General features: G+C 54.8%; 1 protein-coding gene and 1 long non-coding RNA gene across 2 annotated transcripts; both read left to right on the forward strand.

Moving 5' to 3' along the window:
* The first annotated feature begins 374 nt into the window (after positions 1-374).
* On the forward strand, positions 375-1209 carry LOC119110666 (uncharacterized). The gene is made up of 3 exons (XR_005095530.1): positions 375-418; positions 755-892; positions 1170-1209. It is a non-coding gene; the product is annotated as an uncharacterized LOC119110666 (long non-coding RNA).
* Positions 1207-12701, forward strand: LOC119110665 (vasodilator-stimulated phosphoprotein). Its single transcript, XM_037234566.1, has 2 exons — positions 1207-1399; positions 12304-12701. The coding sequence occupies exons 1-2, from the start codon at positions 1353-1355 to the stop codon at positions 12623-12625; spliced, it is 369 nt and encodes a 122-aa protein (XP_037090461.1). The 5' UTR covers positions 1207-1352; the 3' UTR covers positions 12626-12701.
* Positions 12702-16602: the final 3901 nt, after the last annotated feature.

Raw genomic sequence — 16602 nt, forward strand, 5'->3', positions numbered from 1 at the left:
TACTACTTCCTCCCTATATGCCCTATTTATCCTCTGCAAATATTGGAATAGAAAACGGTGCCCCGGGATGTTTTCGGTTTCCTTCGTTACTTCTCCATTGTGCCCATAACCTCGCCAGTTGCCCGAACGTTGACAGTGTGCCTTGCTACGGTTGAACTGATACCGTAACTCAACATAGCCCGTCGTGTATTTGCGTGCGGCCGGCGCCGCTAGCAGGCGTCGGCGGTTGTGAGCGCCGCTGCCGCTGCGCCTGGCGTCCGCCGGCGCACAGCCTGGCGTTGTCGGGCCGCTGCTGACCTCCGGGCCGCCGCAGACGCTGAGCGGCCACCTGCAGCAGAAGGCGGCCGAGCTGCGCGGCCTGCAGGAGCAGTGCGAGCTGGCCGAGCAGCGGCACCAGCTGGAGCGGGACGGTCTGCAGGTGACCGCGCCGCGCCGGCCGCCGCGCCCTGGCTCCACCGGCTCTGGGCGCGGTCCGAGCCGTGTGGCCGCCGCGGCCGTCGACAGACGGCGCCCGTGTCGGAGCAGAGAGAGGGGAGGGGGGGGGGGGGGCAGTCTGCCAGGCGAGGCTGGGTTTGATGCTGGGTTGACGATTACACGTCGGTCTTGGACGCTTTGATGACTGAGTGGGTGGAGACTGCGGAGTTTCGTGACCTGTTTGTCGCGAGTCGGGGTGCCTCGTCAGCGCTGGACAGCGTGTGACACTGGGCCGGTGTTTGCGGCTCACCCATCTCACCGGAGTCGCTGGCGCTTGCAGAAGTCGCTGGCGGCGGCGGCGGCGGAGCTGCAGCAGCTGACGGCCAGTCTGGACGAGAGCCGGCAGGAGAAGTTCGCCCTGCAGACTCAGGTCGCCGAACTGAGGTCGGCGCTGCAGACCAGCAGCGAGCAGGTCAAGGTCAGTGCTGCGGGCGCCCGCGCGCCGGCTGCTCCTGAACGACGGTCAGCTGGCGCGAACTAGAAGGCAGTGACCGGAAGGTTCGCGGTGTGAAACAACGAGTGCCTTCATTTTTTAATGCGCGAAGCAATCCCGCCAACGGTTTGTGGCGAGCTCCGCGGTTGGAACCATGCGGGTGACATTATCTGTTGACCCACGTGACATTCCCGCTTGCCCGAACCGCCCCGGCCACCTTCACGCGCGGGCGCCTCCTGAAGCCCGTCTCGGCCTCCGTCAGGAGCTGCACGGCCGGCTGGGCGCGCTGGAGGGCACACGCGGCGCCCCGGAGCTGGCCGCGCTGCCGGCGCCCTCGCCGGTGGACGAGGCGCTGCTGAGCCGGCTGCTGGCGCAGAGCGCCGGCGGAGCTGAGCCGCGTCCGCTCGACCATCTGCAGGCCTGCCTGCACTCGCTCAAACAGGAGATGAGCGCGCTTCAGACGCAGATCCACCAGACGGACCAGCCCTGGCCGTGAGTAGGGGTGACTGTATAGGTCCATCAGACGGACCAGCCCTGGCTTGAGTAGGGCTTACTGTCGGTGCAGGTCCATCAAGCGGACCAGCTCTGGCGGTGAGCAGGGCTTACTGTCGGTGCAGGTCCATCAAGCGGACCAGCTCTGGCGGTGAGCAGGGCTTACTGTCGGTGCAGGTCCATCAAGCGGACCAGCTCTGGCGGTGAGTAGGGCTTACTGTCGGTACGGGTCTATCAAGCGGACCAGCTCTGGCGGTGAGCAGGGCTTACTGTCGGTACCGGTCTATCAAGGGACCAGCTCTGGGCGGTGAGCAGGGCTACTGTCGGTACGGGTCATCCAAGCGGACCAGCTCTGGGCGGTGAGTAAGGCTTACTGTCGGTACGGGTCTATCAAGCGGACAGCGCTGGCAGTGAGTAAGGCTTTACTGGTCGGACAGGTCCCTCAGGCGGACCAGCTCTGGCGGTAAGTAGGACTTACTGTCGGTGCAGGTCCATCAAGCGGACCAGCTCTGGCAGTGAGTAGGGCTTACTGTCGGTACAGGTCTATCAAGCGGACCAGCTCTGGCGGTGAGTAGGGCTTACTGTTGGTACAGGTCCATCAGACAGGTAAGTGGTGAGTTCCTATGAATACTCCTGGCGTCCGGTCTTTATAACGAAAGTTTTTGTTAGGGTATTAATTAGATTCTTAAGCTCTTATTATTTTGTTATTTGTTTGGAAGAAAAGTATGTGTAGTGAGTAGGTAATATTCTGAGGCCGAAATTTGGCTTGGTAATTCCATTGCTTTCGGTAAGGATCTAATGTAGACTCTGGTCCCCGGTGCATAACCTAGATCATTGGTAGTTGAGGTTGTAGCGCTGCTTTTGCAAACACAATTATATGTTATCGTAGACTTGGTGAGCTAAGCTCATTATCGCGCACCTGGGTGGCCGGTTAGATACCCTTCGCTCGGGTGGGGGGTTAAATTGACGACCCCTAAAATCTAAGGAACTAAAAAAGTTAGAGACAGCCAACTTACAGGGTGTGTTGGTCTGTACCCGAACTCACTTAGGTCAAAGTTTGGGGTTCTTTGGTCATGACCTTCTGGTCAAAGTAAGGTCAAAGCAGGTCAATCTTCTGGCTGGTCTCCAAAGTGCCCCAGAACTTGGATACCTGTTCCAAGAAAAAGGCCACAGGTTCATTTAAGGTCAGTGACCTTGTTTGACCCTGTGAAGGTCGTGGTGACCAAAATAATACAAGACTGCCTTGAGTTTTGCTGTTGAATAAGCGACAAAAATTATGCTGGCCAGCATGTTCCTAAAAACAAAATGTTGGTCATTTAAGGTCAGTGACCTATTCTGATCTTTGAGAAGTCTATGGAAGATGTATTATGTGGTTCCTTTTGCCACTAAATTCGCGATGGGCGCCAGAAATTAACCCGTACAGCAAGGCCTAGAGTAATAAAACAGGCTGGTTGTGACCTTGGTCTGACATTTATAACTGACCTTAGGTCAATGTAATCTGTTTATTCAATTGTTGTGTTGTCTAAGAAAGTATCTCAGAGATGTATGGCTTCGTCTAACAATCCGTTGTTTCATGAAATTGAATGATTCCTTAGAAATTGACCTCGTATAATCCATGTTCAGACTTTGACCTGCCGTAGGGCAGCGACCTTACAAAGTACATCGGAATTTTTGATGCCAGACGACCTGCTATTCAGTTCTCTACAGCTGTGCAAAGTTTAGCGCGGCTGCGCCGCATCGTTCGGTAACCATTTTGCCCTTCCCCCCTAGCGCTTGTTAAGGAAAGAGGTGAAAGTGTGTTGCCGAGCTATCCACATTAACAAAGATACATCATTTAGCTGATGGATGCAAAATGAAAACTGTACAGTAAACAGGTCATATTGTAATGAGTACGTTGTGGTTCCACTGAATGAGTCACCATCAACACCTGTGCAAACCAGCTTACGTGACGCCGGCCAGGCACCGACCCACCTGCTGCCCGTGTGTTTTGAGCTTCTCAGAGGCGGCCGTGTGCATTAGTAAGTCCCGTTGTGCTGCACAGAAGACGTCCGACCGAGGGCAGCCCCTCCCCCGGCCGGGCCCGTTGCGGAACGCTGCGTGGCTGGACGCGCTCTGTAATCCCGGCGTTGTGTGTTGGCCGCCGGTACCGCCGCTTCCGGTTGCTGTTGTGGGGGGGGGGGGGGAGGGGGAGGGGAGTGGAGGCATAACGGGCTGGAGCGACTGTTAGCTGGCGCGATAACGGCCGCGTTGAGGCCCCTGTGATCATCACGGCCTCAGCTCATCGCCGCTCATCAACTCCGCCTCCGCCTCCGCGCCAGGGGTAGGCTTCATACAGTCGAATTACAGTCACGCCACGTGTGGGACTCGTCGCTTAAATGTTGCAGCCGGAAACAGGCTCATTTGAACGACGCACAGTGGGAGATGACTTTAACCTTAGTGAACAGTTTCTCACTTTCAGTTTAAATGGATAAAGTTATTTACATAAAGTGAGTTGAGAGTGTCCATCTCGGTGATAATCGGCCTTCCTTAGTTCACGAGGTACCGGCAAAACAAGGCTATCAAGGGAGCGTTGACTGCATTCACAAAACACGACCGTTTCAACCTGCGCTTATGTTCACGCGTGACCTTGACCACAGCTTCCAGCCGTCGAATGCTGCCAGTAGCGGGTGGGCTCTAACCACTTAAACAAACCTTGAATGCTAATATCACCAAGTGTAGACATGGCAATACCGAACTTTATACACAGGAACGGCGTGCCATTGGCTGTTCAATCACTCAGTGCCGAACTATGGTCCACGCCGTAGGGCGGTGCGCACACTCTCGCCGACCTGGTGCTCGTTATAGGCGGCACCTCCCGGCCGACGGAGCGGACAGCAGAGGGTGGGCGGGGTCTCAGAACGACGCATGGGGGGGGGGGGGAGGGGCGGGGAGGCTCCTCGCGTCGCACCACTCGTGCAGAAACTGGATCTTGTCGCTTGCGTGGCGCGCAGATGCAGCGAGAGGACCGGCCTGCGCTTGTCACCAGCCGGCAGTGCTGAAACAGACGCGGTGGCAGTGTCTTCGGAAGGCGAATGGTCTCGGTCGAATTTTCCGTCGATTTTGGTGCGATGACTGAGTCTGAAATTCCTTTCGGGTGAATCGCGGCCCAGGCGGCTGGTTTCTGCAAAACTGTTTTCCTGTTACGCAGCCGCATATTTAAAACATTGTGGTAATAAATTATTATTATGACCCGACATTTCAGACCCATCAAGCTTCGGCTAGCTCTAGCTGCCCTTGAAGGCGCCAAAGCCCATATATGCGCTCTGCAGCTTTTGAGACAGTTTTCGGAGTCCTGTTTTTACACCTCTGGTCACCGTCGGATTTAAGGCCTTCATCATGATGCTGCCGTCCACACCTGTGTCGTCCAGTAGCTGTTGTGCACACATGCTCGGCGCACACGAGATCGCAACATGGCCACGACCGGCGGTGCCGTCAAACGATCGAATCAACACCTCTGCTTCTGCGTGCTTCCAGCACAAGGGGTGCCCGCCTCTCCTTGTGTTTTCCCGCGCTGTAGTTCCGCTTTATAGTGTCGCGTGCTGCTATTTGCCGTTGATTTTGGTATTCCAATCTTACTTACGTCTCACACGAAGTCCGCCATCTTGTACCGCGGTTGTTTTTATTGTATTTCGCCACCAGTATTCTAGCGTGGTGGTTGAAAAAGCTCGACATTATGAGTGACTGTCAAAGCAGAATGATGTCTGTGCCCAACATAATTTCCCTCCACCCCCGAAATAATAGATCTTTGATACGAAAGTAATGATAAACTTATATAATCAAAACGCTAAGAAATTGCAGCTAGAAGTTCGTTCAAATCACAAATGTAAACCCGTCGCAAGCAACACTCGCTTGATAACGTCATTTAAACAGTACCTTCCGGTATCTTAAGTGTTGAACATAATCAGCATAGGAGCTACTAAATCATTTTGCCGGAATAACTAGGGGCTCATTGCGCTCTTGGGAATATGAAATAGTCTGCTTTCTGCAGGTTCAACGATTGAAGTCAAGGGGCTTATATTTATATGGGCGTTCGAAAGCCAAACTCTTCTGCTATTACCCCAGGGCCACGTCAACTGATAGTGGTGTGGCTATTATAATTCATCATTAGGAGTCGTAAGTGTTAAATTGCTTAGGGCGCCACGAACCACTCTGTGTGGAACATTTTTAAGCCCCATGATATTTTGCGATGGAGGGATTTGAGTATGTAGTACACGCAGTCATAGAACCCTTGGGGTAGATAAGGGTGCGGCTTTTGGGGCCGTACCTTCTACACGGGGGGGGGGGGAGAGGACCCTTGGGACTTTTTGACCCGGGGCTTTATTGCAGTTTCCGCCGCCCGGAGGGCACCGGAAACGAAACAAAATGTGGGCCACGCGGGCGTACAAGTAGGGAGCTCGAATGGAAAAGTCTCCAAAAAGGGCCCTGAGCGAAGACCAGGACGGGCCCATCTGCTAGGAGATCTCTCCCTGACGGGGTTTGGCCACTCCTGGGCGAAATCCTGGTTAAGCCCCTGCATAGAGTACAATTTCGATGATGCACCTTGAAAAGATGGTCTCCACCTTTCCCAGTTTCGTTTAAACCTCGTGCTACGAGTGCGGTCTGGGAGGCCGCCTGAATATTTTCGCTGAATATATTGTGAATGGTTTCGAGCGCAGAGCTAGAATTGTGTGGTCCTGAGTTGACATCATTTTTATGTTCGTGTGCAATTTCCGGTTTCTGTCGATATTGGTGTCAGTTCACTCATTGATGTTAAATAACGCTCACTTATACCAGGAGCTACACTTAAAGATAATTTTTAGTCTGCTTTTCGTAATGGCGTCTCTGAAGTGCATTGTCGTCGTTCGGGCTGTTTTTGCTAGGTGAGGTCACTCAAGATCAACCTGGTTCAGTCTTTGGCACTTACGATCTGATGCGTCCTTTTAAATATCATTTAACTTAAACCCTATTTGCACATATTCTACTGCCTCTATCATCATTTTATAGCACTGATTTCCCGCTAGATGCGATTTCTTGGGTTACGGAAATGGCCATCTGGGCTTATGCGACAAAGGCCTTTACCCTCTTACCTAACGCACTATTGGGAATGGAAAGTTGCGATCATCGACAGGCCTTTTTTTAGAATTCGGGCTTCAGTCGAAGCGCCTTAAAATCCCAATAAAAAATCTGCTCGCAACTTTTGATTCCACAAGTACCCGTCTGATAGAGTTCTCCGATACATTTTGAACGCCGGTTTGGCATTTTTGTAGCGTGCGTAGTCCTGGAAATATTTGATGTGGCCTTATTGCGAACTTGATTAGCCCGATTTGATCCGCCCGGGATCAGATTCACCATTGCGCGATCGCACCCAGCTTATCCAGTTTTATAAGAGCTTTTATTTTCATTGCCTCAGGGCTGTATCTTTCTTAGTTTTCGAAATTTTAGGTATCTCTCTTAGCCCCTGGCCTGCCTCGTAGGACAAAAAAAATGAAATTGACAAACACGATTTAAACTCTTGTACAGCGGTTGAGCTGGCTGTGCTCGGACGCTCAGATGTGTCCACGGTGAATCATCGCTGGCGTATGAGATGGCGTCGTCGATGGCTAGTGGTCGTGTTGAAACTAAGACGTGGTTTGTGATTGGCCCATCGATGCTGCACAGGTCGGCAGGGCTCTGGCAGCAACATTGCGCTGTGGAGCTGGCCACAACCACCGGTGCACGAGCGTGGCCAGCTCGTGGTGTGAGGCGGCACCCAGTCCAGTCACAGAGCTCGAGGTTTTGCCACACCACGGCTCGGTAGCACTGCACGGCTTCTGTGATGTGTGGCACCTGTTCTTGAACGGGTGAAATCTTGTGCTGTTCCCTCGCTAGGCTGGAAACAACGCCGTATGGTGCACAGGTGCGATTAGGATGTAAAGCCGTGGCTGCGGTCAGTGAAAGCAGCGAATCTTCATTTCACCTTGACCTCGTGGAGCGTGCACGCCCGCCAGTGAACACGAGCACACACATGACGTCTAGGAAGCGTGAAATGCTCCAAACGAATTTGAAACCCACTGGCATGGCGGGTGCAGAACGCGTGGTTTTCCGCCGCAGCTTGTAGTGAAAATGCATGTGTTTCTGATGTGTTTTGGTGATGTGTTTTTTCAGATATTATCGTACACACTGTGGGGTGGCACTGCATGATCAGCGATCCAACTGCCAGTCATACACCACGGCCTGCCAGTCATACACTGCTGGTCTTGGGCGCGTGATTTGCGCCAGGGGTGGTGACATTTTTCAGTCTGAAGGAATGTGTTGCCTTGACGTATTTGGGTTGTATGTGTGAGTGATTGAATGCCGCGACACAGTCGCTCAGAGCCAGCGTGAGCCTCTCATGGTCAGGTGCCATCTCGCCGTCTTTTACGACCCAAGCAATCGAGCGGCATTTCGCATAAGTGAGCCGGCGCAGTCTCAGTCTTGGCCAAATCGAAGTGCGCCTGACCACCCTGGTGATCAGGCGCACGGCGCCCGGCAAGCTCATGAAATACTTGACCAGTGATGAGCGTTAATGCATTATTATATCATGAAGTAGTGAGTAGTGATGGTTGGCTGGTAATCAGATCTTCGCAAATGCAAGCGCTGGTAAACGCATCATATGATCTTGTATTTTCCACTATGATGCCAACTTGCCAAGCCTTGTATTTGTTTATATACGTGTCAGTTGATATTGTTGTGGTTACATGCATGAAGAAGATCCTACCTATAACATTTTGATATGGCGAGAATTTAAGTCGACCCCTGGGCGCTGCACTTCGACACGTCCACTCACGCGCTCTGCCTCACCGGCCGGCGCGCGCTCTCGTCGATAGCCACCGTCGCGTGTAATCGCCATCACTGTTGTCATTTTGCCGACCAGCTGCCAGACCCACAAAGCCCACGCCGCCACACGGCGTCCGTCTGCCGCCACGCTCCCAGCCCGCCGCAGCCGGTTTGGTCGTCTGAGGTAGTCCGGGCCGCCGCGCCGGTCCGGCCGCTCTCTCCAGCGGCTGCTGCCAGCTGGCGGGTTTGTCGCGTCCCAGGCCGCTGCTCCCAGAGCGCTGGGGCAGCTAGTCCCAGGGCGGCGTCGGGGCCCTGCGGCGCGCGGCCGCGACCGGCCGTGGCGTCGGACGGCGGCCGGTCCGTCCCGCCGGCGCCGTGGTCCAGGTGAACCCCTGTGAGTGCGTCACCCGGCGGTATTGGGTTGCCAGTTGTCGGGCTGAAAGGGAGCGAGTTGCGGCCGTGAATCCTGTCGGCGAGTTTGTTCGGGAAAGTGCAGTAGAGGTTGTTCCCCGACTGCAGGAAAGTCGCCATCCCGTGAATCAGCCCGTCCGTTACCGGAAAGCACGCGTGGTTTGTCCCGTCTACGTTTGTGGTAGGCAGTGCATGGATGTAACCCCGTGCTAACCCCGGGTATTCTGCAAGCTGCATGATATCGCACGTTACCCTGCGTGACATTCGCAGTCTCGGTTCGTCCCATGTGTGCCTCTGCCCGGTATGTTCGCGCCGGTGCGACAACAAGAAGCCGGACATAGCACAAGGAGGCGGAAGTCCATATGGAAAGCGACGGCGCCATTGTCGTTCTTTCTCAGCCCCCAGCCGGGACAGCTAGCGCAGGGGCCGTTCCCGCAGCGAACTGGCTCCCTAAAATCGTGACGTGCGCGATCTGGCAACCCCGTCATGGAGCGCCGGCGGCCGCTCGGGCATGCCGGTCCTGCTCCCGGGTATTCACTGTCATCTGCACCGATGGATAGCATCGGCTAGAAGTTTGTAGGTGTCAAGGTCATTGCTGCACGGGATGGGCGGCTCGGGCTGTTCGCTCAGCGCTGTTCTGATACTGAGTGGCGTCTCCTGATTGGCCGTCCGACGTGTCGAACTGGTGGGGAGAACGCAGGGCAAGATGCGCCTCTCCTGTCCACGAGTTTCTTGGGAACGTTGACGACATCCACTGTCGGAGCCGGGCTCCAATGGGAGCAATTCTAAATGTATCTTTGCACTTTTGTTTATTGCAAGCGCGAAGAGTGTTTGTCACCCCATCCCTCCGCAAGCATGAATGCTGCATCGATCTTGAAAATACCTAAACGGCCTTCAACGAACCCCTTGAAACAGGAGCGAAACATGCACCAAATGCGAAGGTATTTACGAAAGTCCAGGGGTAATCACCTTACCTCCTGAACAAAACGCGTCGTCATTGCGCGAGGCATGGTTGCTTTCTGTACTTGAAACCGCAAACTGGGTGTGTGCGCCGTGCCGGGCCGGCCCGGGCCGTGGCGGGCGGCCGCTCCGGCCACAGCCCCGGACTTCAGAGCCGCCGCGGGCAGGACGCGGACGCAGAGCCCCAGCGATGCACAGCCGGCCGATTCCAGCGACGACCGGCCGGTGCTCGCTGTCACTGGATGACGTGTCGTGTGTGCGCAGCTGGTCCTTCCGGCGAGCGCGGAGCGTGCGTCACGGGGGCCCCGCGGACCGGTCACGGCCGCTGACGAACCTCGTCAGGGAGCATCGCGCGCCGGTCACGGCCGCTGGCGGAACTCCTCAGAGCCTCGTGTGGGTCACGACCGCTAGCGGAGCTCGATAATTGCTGGCGAATATTTAAAGTGTGTTTGTCGATCCTACATAACTTTTACGCGCTGTTTTCGGCAATTGCCGTACGTCGGAAATGGCCGGCAATTCTTTGGCAGAGGAAGCAGACTTGCAAAATTGGCCGAAGCCACTCTGAGCGGATGAGTCAAACAGCGTAGAACGTGGGCGAAATTAGTTGTGCTCACTGATAACTGGCGTCTCAGTGCCTCTTGTGCGGAACAGTCGCTGCGCGTGTCCGCTATGCGACATGGAAAGCATCCCATGCTACTCGTGCGTTTGAATAGATTGACATAATGAAAGATATAATGACGTTGTACGTTGTGTTGGAAACGCAATGCGGCGTGGTGCCCCGCGGCGTCCCCAAGTCCCAACACAGCGCAGCCAACCATAGCGCGCGCGGCAGGCATCGGTTTGGCGGACATGTGGAGCCTATGACCGACTGGCCCCAAGTGGTCCGTGCGAATCATTCCTGGCCCGCATTTACAAGTTGACTCGCTATGATCTGCCTGAGTGGTCTGGTGCGTCGTCGTGTCGTAGGCTGGCCATTAGCCTTTTCACAGACCTGTTGAGGCATTAAGCAGCTTAGAAAGACCAGACGCCAGCCGCCGGAATTCTGTGCTGAAAACGGTTCCAGCTTTCACTGATGTCGCCATGTCGCGGGTCCTGGCTTTCACGAGTGTCGCCATGTCGCGGGTCCTGGCTTTCACTAGTGTCGCCATGTCGCGGGTCTGGGCTTTCACTAGTGTCGCCATATCGCGGGTCTTTAACATCGAAAATGGCTTCGTCAGAGTGGCTTTTATTGATCACTTGCTAGTGATTAAAAGTTGTATTTGCCTGGTTGGAGCAGTGCAGACTGTACAAAAAAAACGAAAAAAAAAACACAAAACACGGACGCACCGCGTACCCCTAGATGGTGAGAGGTTAAAACCAGGTTTGTGCACTCATAGCTTTGCGAACTGAGAGGAAGAATATAAGGCCTAAGTTCGCATTTTTCTGAATAACCGATTGTCATTATATAAACAGTTAAAGTCTAGCTGACGCCATTGTAAATGCATTTCCTCACATTAAGTGGCCATAGAGCGATCATTAAGTTTCTTTCCATGCTTCGCTCCGTTTTTGTTTTTTCCAGTCCCTCGGTCCTGTGTTTGCTTATTACTGAAGTGCTGGTCTGTGGTACTCTGAGGTGAATACGTAACCTGCTGCGGTATGTACCCAGTCAGTGCAAGGTGATGCGCAGATGCGAATCGCGGCGATGAAACGTCGGAAAGGAGCGCCCGGTAGGCAACGACTGGTTGTGAGGTTATGTAACTTCCTGCTGTGTTACCCTGGCCAGCTGCGCTCCCTTCCTTCATTTCCAAGTGATACGGTCGGTCTTAAACCCTCGATGTGTGGTGACGTCACTATCTGGGGCGTGTCGAAGGACTAAATCCCCGGGTCAGGTGGCAAAACCACCTTGCAGGAGCCTCTGTCGGCTTGCTCCTCGAGCACCGCCCGCGCCGGGCTTCCCCTCCTACCTTGTAAGGATCTGACCTTGTGCAGGCCGGCCGGAGTCAGCCGGTCGGGCCCGGTGAGCGTCACGCAGGCCCGCCTCCGGCGCACCGTCCCGGGTAAACCCGCCTGGCCGCCGGTCTAGCGCGAGCGCCGGCTCCGTGCGATAGTGGGTGACATCTGGCAGGCTGCGCGAAACTCGTTCCGTCGAATATCGTCGTCGTGATATGTGGGCAAAATCTTCGGATCTGTCCCCAGCACGTTCTGTTGGACGATGAAGAGAGAAACCGTGAATATTTACAGCGCAGTGTTGGCAACGATGGAGCATTTAAATTGAATGTGGAGTGTTTCTCATGTTGATAAGGCATGGGAAAAGTGAGGAGAGAGAGAGAGAGAGAGAGAGAGAGAGAGAGAGAGAGAGAGAGAGAGAGAGAGAGAGAGAGAGAGAGAGAGAGAGAGAGAGAGAGAGAGAGAGAGAGAGAGAGAGAGAGAGAGAGAGAGAGAGAGAGAGAGAGAGGAGAGAGAGAGAGAGAGAGAGGAGAGGAGAGGAGAGAGGAGAGAGGGAGAGAGAGAGGAGGAGAGAGAGGAGAGAGAGAGGAGAGAGAGAGGAGAGAGAGAGAGAGAGAGAGGAGAGAGAGAGAGAGAGAGAGAGAGAGAGAGAGAGAGAGAGAGAGAGAGAGAGAGTGAAAGTAGCAGAGCCGAGATGGACGAGGCGGCAGGTTGTGGCCCGGTTCCATGTCATTGTCTGCCGCAGTCGTCATGCAACAGATCCACTGCCGACTAACCGAACTTCTATTCGGCAGAACGTTCCCAGGGTCCGCTACCAGCGCCGATCAGCCGCCGTCGCCGGCCGGTACTGCCAGCGAGCCCTTGCTGAGCCCCCAGCCGGCATCGCAAGGGAGCGCACCAGATCCCGGCGCGCCCCCACCGCTGGCTCCCGCCGATGCGGTGACGTCGGCGGCGCTGCCGAACGGCGCTCTGGCGGCGGGGCGCGCGGCGCCGGCGGACGGTGCGGACGGCGGCGGCGGCGGCGGCGCGCCGGACGACGGCCACCGTCTGCGGGCCTACTTCGCGTCGGAGGAGAGCGCCCCGCCCGCCCGGCGCGAGAAGGAGACGGACGTGTGAGGGAGGCGCTGGTGAGCGGGCCGACCGTGCGCGCCCACACGGACTCAGACGGCTCCCGGCTCAGACGGCGCGCCACACTCGGAACGCGTGCCCGGCGCCGGTGCCGCCGCCGCCGCCGCGCCGCGGGAGGGCCGGGCGGGAGCGGCCCCACTGCCGGGTGCCGGTGGAGGGGCGGCGGTGTGCAGTGGCACTCTGCTCCGGTGTTGGCTGCTCGTGGTCAGCGCCCCCGACGTTCGATCTGGATAAGGGAGGCGCGGCTTTGTTGATGCGGTTGTGGGGTACCGGTTTACGTTGAACTGGAGGGTGTCCAGTGTCTGGCCGGTTGGGGACGGTGGCCGCGGAGCAGGTCGGAGAGGCAATACTCTGCGGAAGAGCTCACGTGATGCATCACTGGTCCCGTTGGCCCAGCCGACTTCCGCGTTGGGGATTGCGGTGATTTGATTGGTAACGCGTTGTTGATCAGGAGGGAACCCAACTCACGGGCTCTGTTCATTGGTGAACAAATTTGCGGCCTGATTCTGGGTCTTTCAGTTGCTTTTCCGCTCAATTAGTCAAACCAGCTATTGAATTTATGTTCGTTGTATCACGGAATTTAGTTGAGCTCACTATAGTGCTTCCATTGTTTGTTGTTACTCGTTGTTGGCGATTAATTGAACGGATCGTTTATTTTATGGTGAATGCTTTGTTGATTTCAATGTGCAGACTGTCGCATAGTTACGCACATTTCGATGATGTACGAACTTTCTATAAACTCGTGATATCTTTTTCCGACGAGTGACAATTGACGCTTTAGACCCTTGGTTGTGATTGTGACCTTTCTGGACCTGTGCACGCCGCGAACAGCTTATGAGCGAACGACTGTCGCCTGGAGTGATATGGCTTCTCTGGCGGTGGTCTACTAGTCCAGACGGGCTCACGTGGTGCGGGAAATGGTGTCGGGAAGCTATTTTCCTGGTGTGGTCAAATATATTACATGCATTTCAGACGTACTACCTTTGTAGACAATGTCGTTTGAACATATCTAAATTTCGGCGTTAATAATGAGTTATGAGTAATTAGTTAAGTACTTAATTTATGTATTGATTAAGTAATTGATTAAGTAATTATGAATATTAATAATAATGAGCTATTAAGAAACAGTTATGCCAATGGCTGTACCGCGCTCCACTCGGATAACCGCTTCTTAGATCCTAGCCTCGTGCGATTTATTCATAAATGCATGGGTAGCTTTGCGAAACGCTGCACGTGTGCGCAGTTCAAACAGAACGCACGTGTAAAACTCTAAAAAGGCTTGGAGAGCACCCGGAAAGCCAGGTGCTTGTTTCCAGCGCCGTGGGAATTTTCAAGCCTCAAGCAACGCTGACGCTGATGTCGGCGCGTAATTAGGCAACTCTGAATAAACTCCAAACTATTTCTACCCATCGTTAGCAGATAAATGAACGGCTGATGTGTCATGAGGGCAAAATTGTCGCCCAAAAACAACTGCACCGAAACATGCACGTGGGCACACCAGTCACGACTCCGCCACACCAACAGCTCATGTCATCGTCAGGTGTTCCGCGAAATGTCTCTTCAAATGGTTTGGGAAAGAGACAAGTGGATGAAGTCGAAGATAGTCTGGGAACTCGTTATACATATTCGGTGTGCGAATAGAAAAACGTCATTTTACTATCTCAGTACGCACACCAGGTATGAACGTAGCACTGTTGTGTGCTGTCGGTCGACCGTGCACTTAATCCACTGTGTGGAGCATGCGAGCTTGTCAGGATCGTCCGCATGGAGGGTCTTGGTGAGAGACGGTGTGATATCTGACTGTGTTTGCAGTGGGGAGTCAACGAAGCCTCTGCTGTCGGTCCGACACATGATCAATTTTTGTCCAAAAATTAGCTTCACAGCAAAGTTTAAAAGCTTTTTTTCTCTCATCTCATCTCATCTCACATCGATCTGTGAACCGCTACCGTAAACTGATATGTAATAACGGACCTGTGACAGAACCAAGGTGGTCACCAGGGGGGCCAGAACACTGGCAGGCAGGCTATGTCCCAGATATAATAGGTCAGCTAAGATACCGAAACAATGATTACTGACATGCAAAGTGTGTGAATTCCAAATGAGATCGCAGCCAGCCACAAAGCCGAGATGAGATCCTTCCAAACAGGGGACAAGAAAGTGATCGCGGATTTTGAAGTGGGAAACGGTGCGGGATTTCGTTGGCTTCCAAGCAACAGCAGCTGTATTTTATTGGCATTAACTGTAAGGCCGTTGAGTCTGAACTAATCGTAAAGTGATGCCAATGCATTCTGCAAATGAGTGGTAGTGTTATTTACAGGGAATGCTCCACATGTCAAAATATTGATCGGGTATGACGAGCGCCTTTAGACTTTTGAGCCTGCTGTTCGGTTGCGGCGGTGCAGAAACTTTCAAACGCGACACGCACATCCCGTCGCGGGCGAGCGCTGCCACGGCGCCGCGCTGTCATCCGGCCGGTCGGCATGCAGCAGCTGGGAGCCAAGCGTAGCCAGGAGGCGAGATGGTATCTCCGGTCGCAGCCAAGGCCTCGCTGAGAGAGAATAGGCCGAGTTCAGTGGACAGCTCAAGCATCTTTGGCTTGATAATTTGAAAGTTCAAATGGCAGATAAGAAGTCCTGTTCGTTGACTGCCGCGCCAGCGCTGCCATCCGCTGCTCCGTTTGAGGACGCTGGGTGCGTGCCTGCCGTGCCGGTCCCGGCGGGAAGGGGCGGCCGCGGAGCTCCGCGGCAGGTCAGTCCGTTCGCGTGACACGGCGATTTGGTCATTTTGATTAGAGCCCTTTCGGCAAGTAATGATCATTTTAAGACTATGAGCGTGAATAGATAGCGGTAGGGGAAGACCACATGCACTTTGGGAACTAACCGCCAAGCATTTCCCCGGGCAGGGACCCCTCTGCGGGGTATGTACCAGACGCCCAGTCGGTGCCCCCCTCCAGGCGGCCTCTCGGCCCACTCGTGGCTGGTGCACACAGCCTGCCCCGGACAAGCGGGACGTCGCGGGGATGCAGGATAAAACAAAACAGAGGATAAGGGGGTCGGATGATGACGCGGCGCTGACGATGATGGCAATGACGCGGTGACCGGCAGCGGCCTGGGCAGAGGCTAGCCCGGGGCGACCTCGCGACGACTCATTGATGGTCAACCTCCGGATCACGTGGGGAGGCGGCCGGCCAGCGGAGATGCTTCACGCCAGGCTTTGCATGACAACCTGCGTCACGTGGAGCCGCAGCAGGTCAGTCGGGGGTCGGAGGACGGCCGAAAGATCACGGAAGAGCCGAGGAGACCCGCCACGGCACGCCAGCAGCGCACCGATAACGAACGATCACCTAGATCACGGATCGTGCTGCTCTCCGACACGCGCTCCGGTTCCGTCGGAGGTCGGAATCGCGATATGGGAGCACTAAATGGGTTATCGACTGGGCTATCTCAGTGACATGGCCCAGTGCACCTATTTCGCAATCCATATTCCATATATGGATCGCGATGTAACCCATATTCACTGAGTTATTTTACTCCTCCCATACACAACAAAGTTACACCGGGGATGGGCAGCGGGGTGTGGTACAGCGGGGAGCCCCGGCGCCACCTCCGACCGGGCAGCGGTGCAAAGGTAACTGAATAATTTACAAGAGAAAACAATGTTTGCGGATGTCGCGAGTGCATCCTGTTACACCATCCTTGCGATTAAGAACGGGTTGACAGCATGCCCTGACGTTTGGTGACAAGGACGGACGGCGTTCTCTACGGGCGAATTATGTCTGCGTCTTCAGCGTACTTTTACAGCACAGGCGAACTAATGGCGATTTCCTCGGCGGGATTTCCCGTGTAGCTGGCGGTGACGGTGGCCAAAGGTACAGCGGCAGCAGCCCGGTATGAAATTTCGAGGACTCCTCTCGCCACCCGTGCGCTGGCTCTGCATTAATCCCCCCGCCAATGAGCCGGTAAATA

This window comes from Pollicipes pollicipes, unplaced genomic scaffold (genome assembly GCF_011947565.3).
Source record: "Pollicipes pollicipes isolate AB1234 unplaced genomic scaffold, Ppol_2.1 Scaffold_7231;HRSCAF=8579_pilon_pilon_pilon, whole genome shotgun sequence".
Taxonomy (NCBI): Eukaryota; Metazoa; Arthropoda; class Thecostraca; order Pollicipedomorpha; family Pollicipedidae; genus Pollicipes; species Pollicipes pollicipes.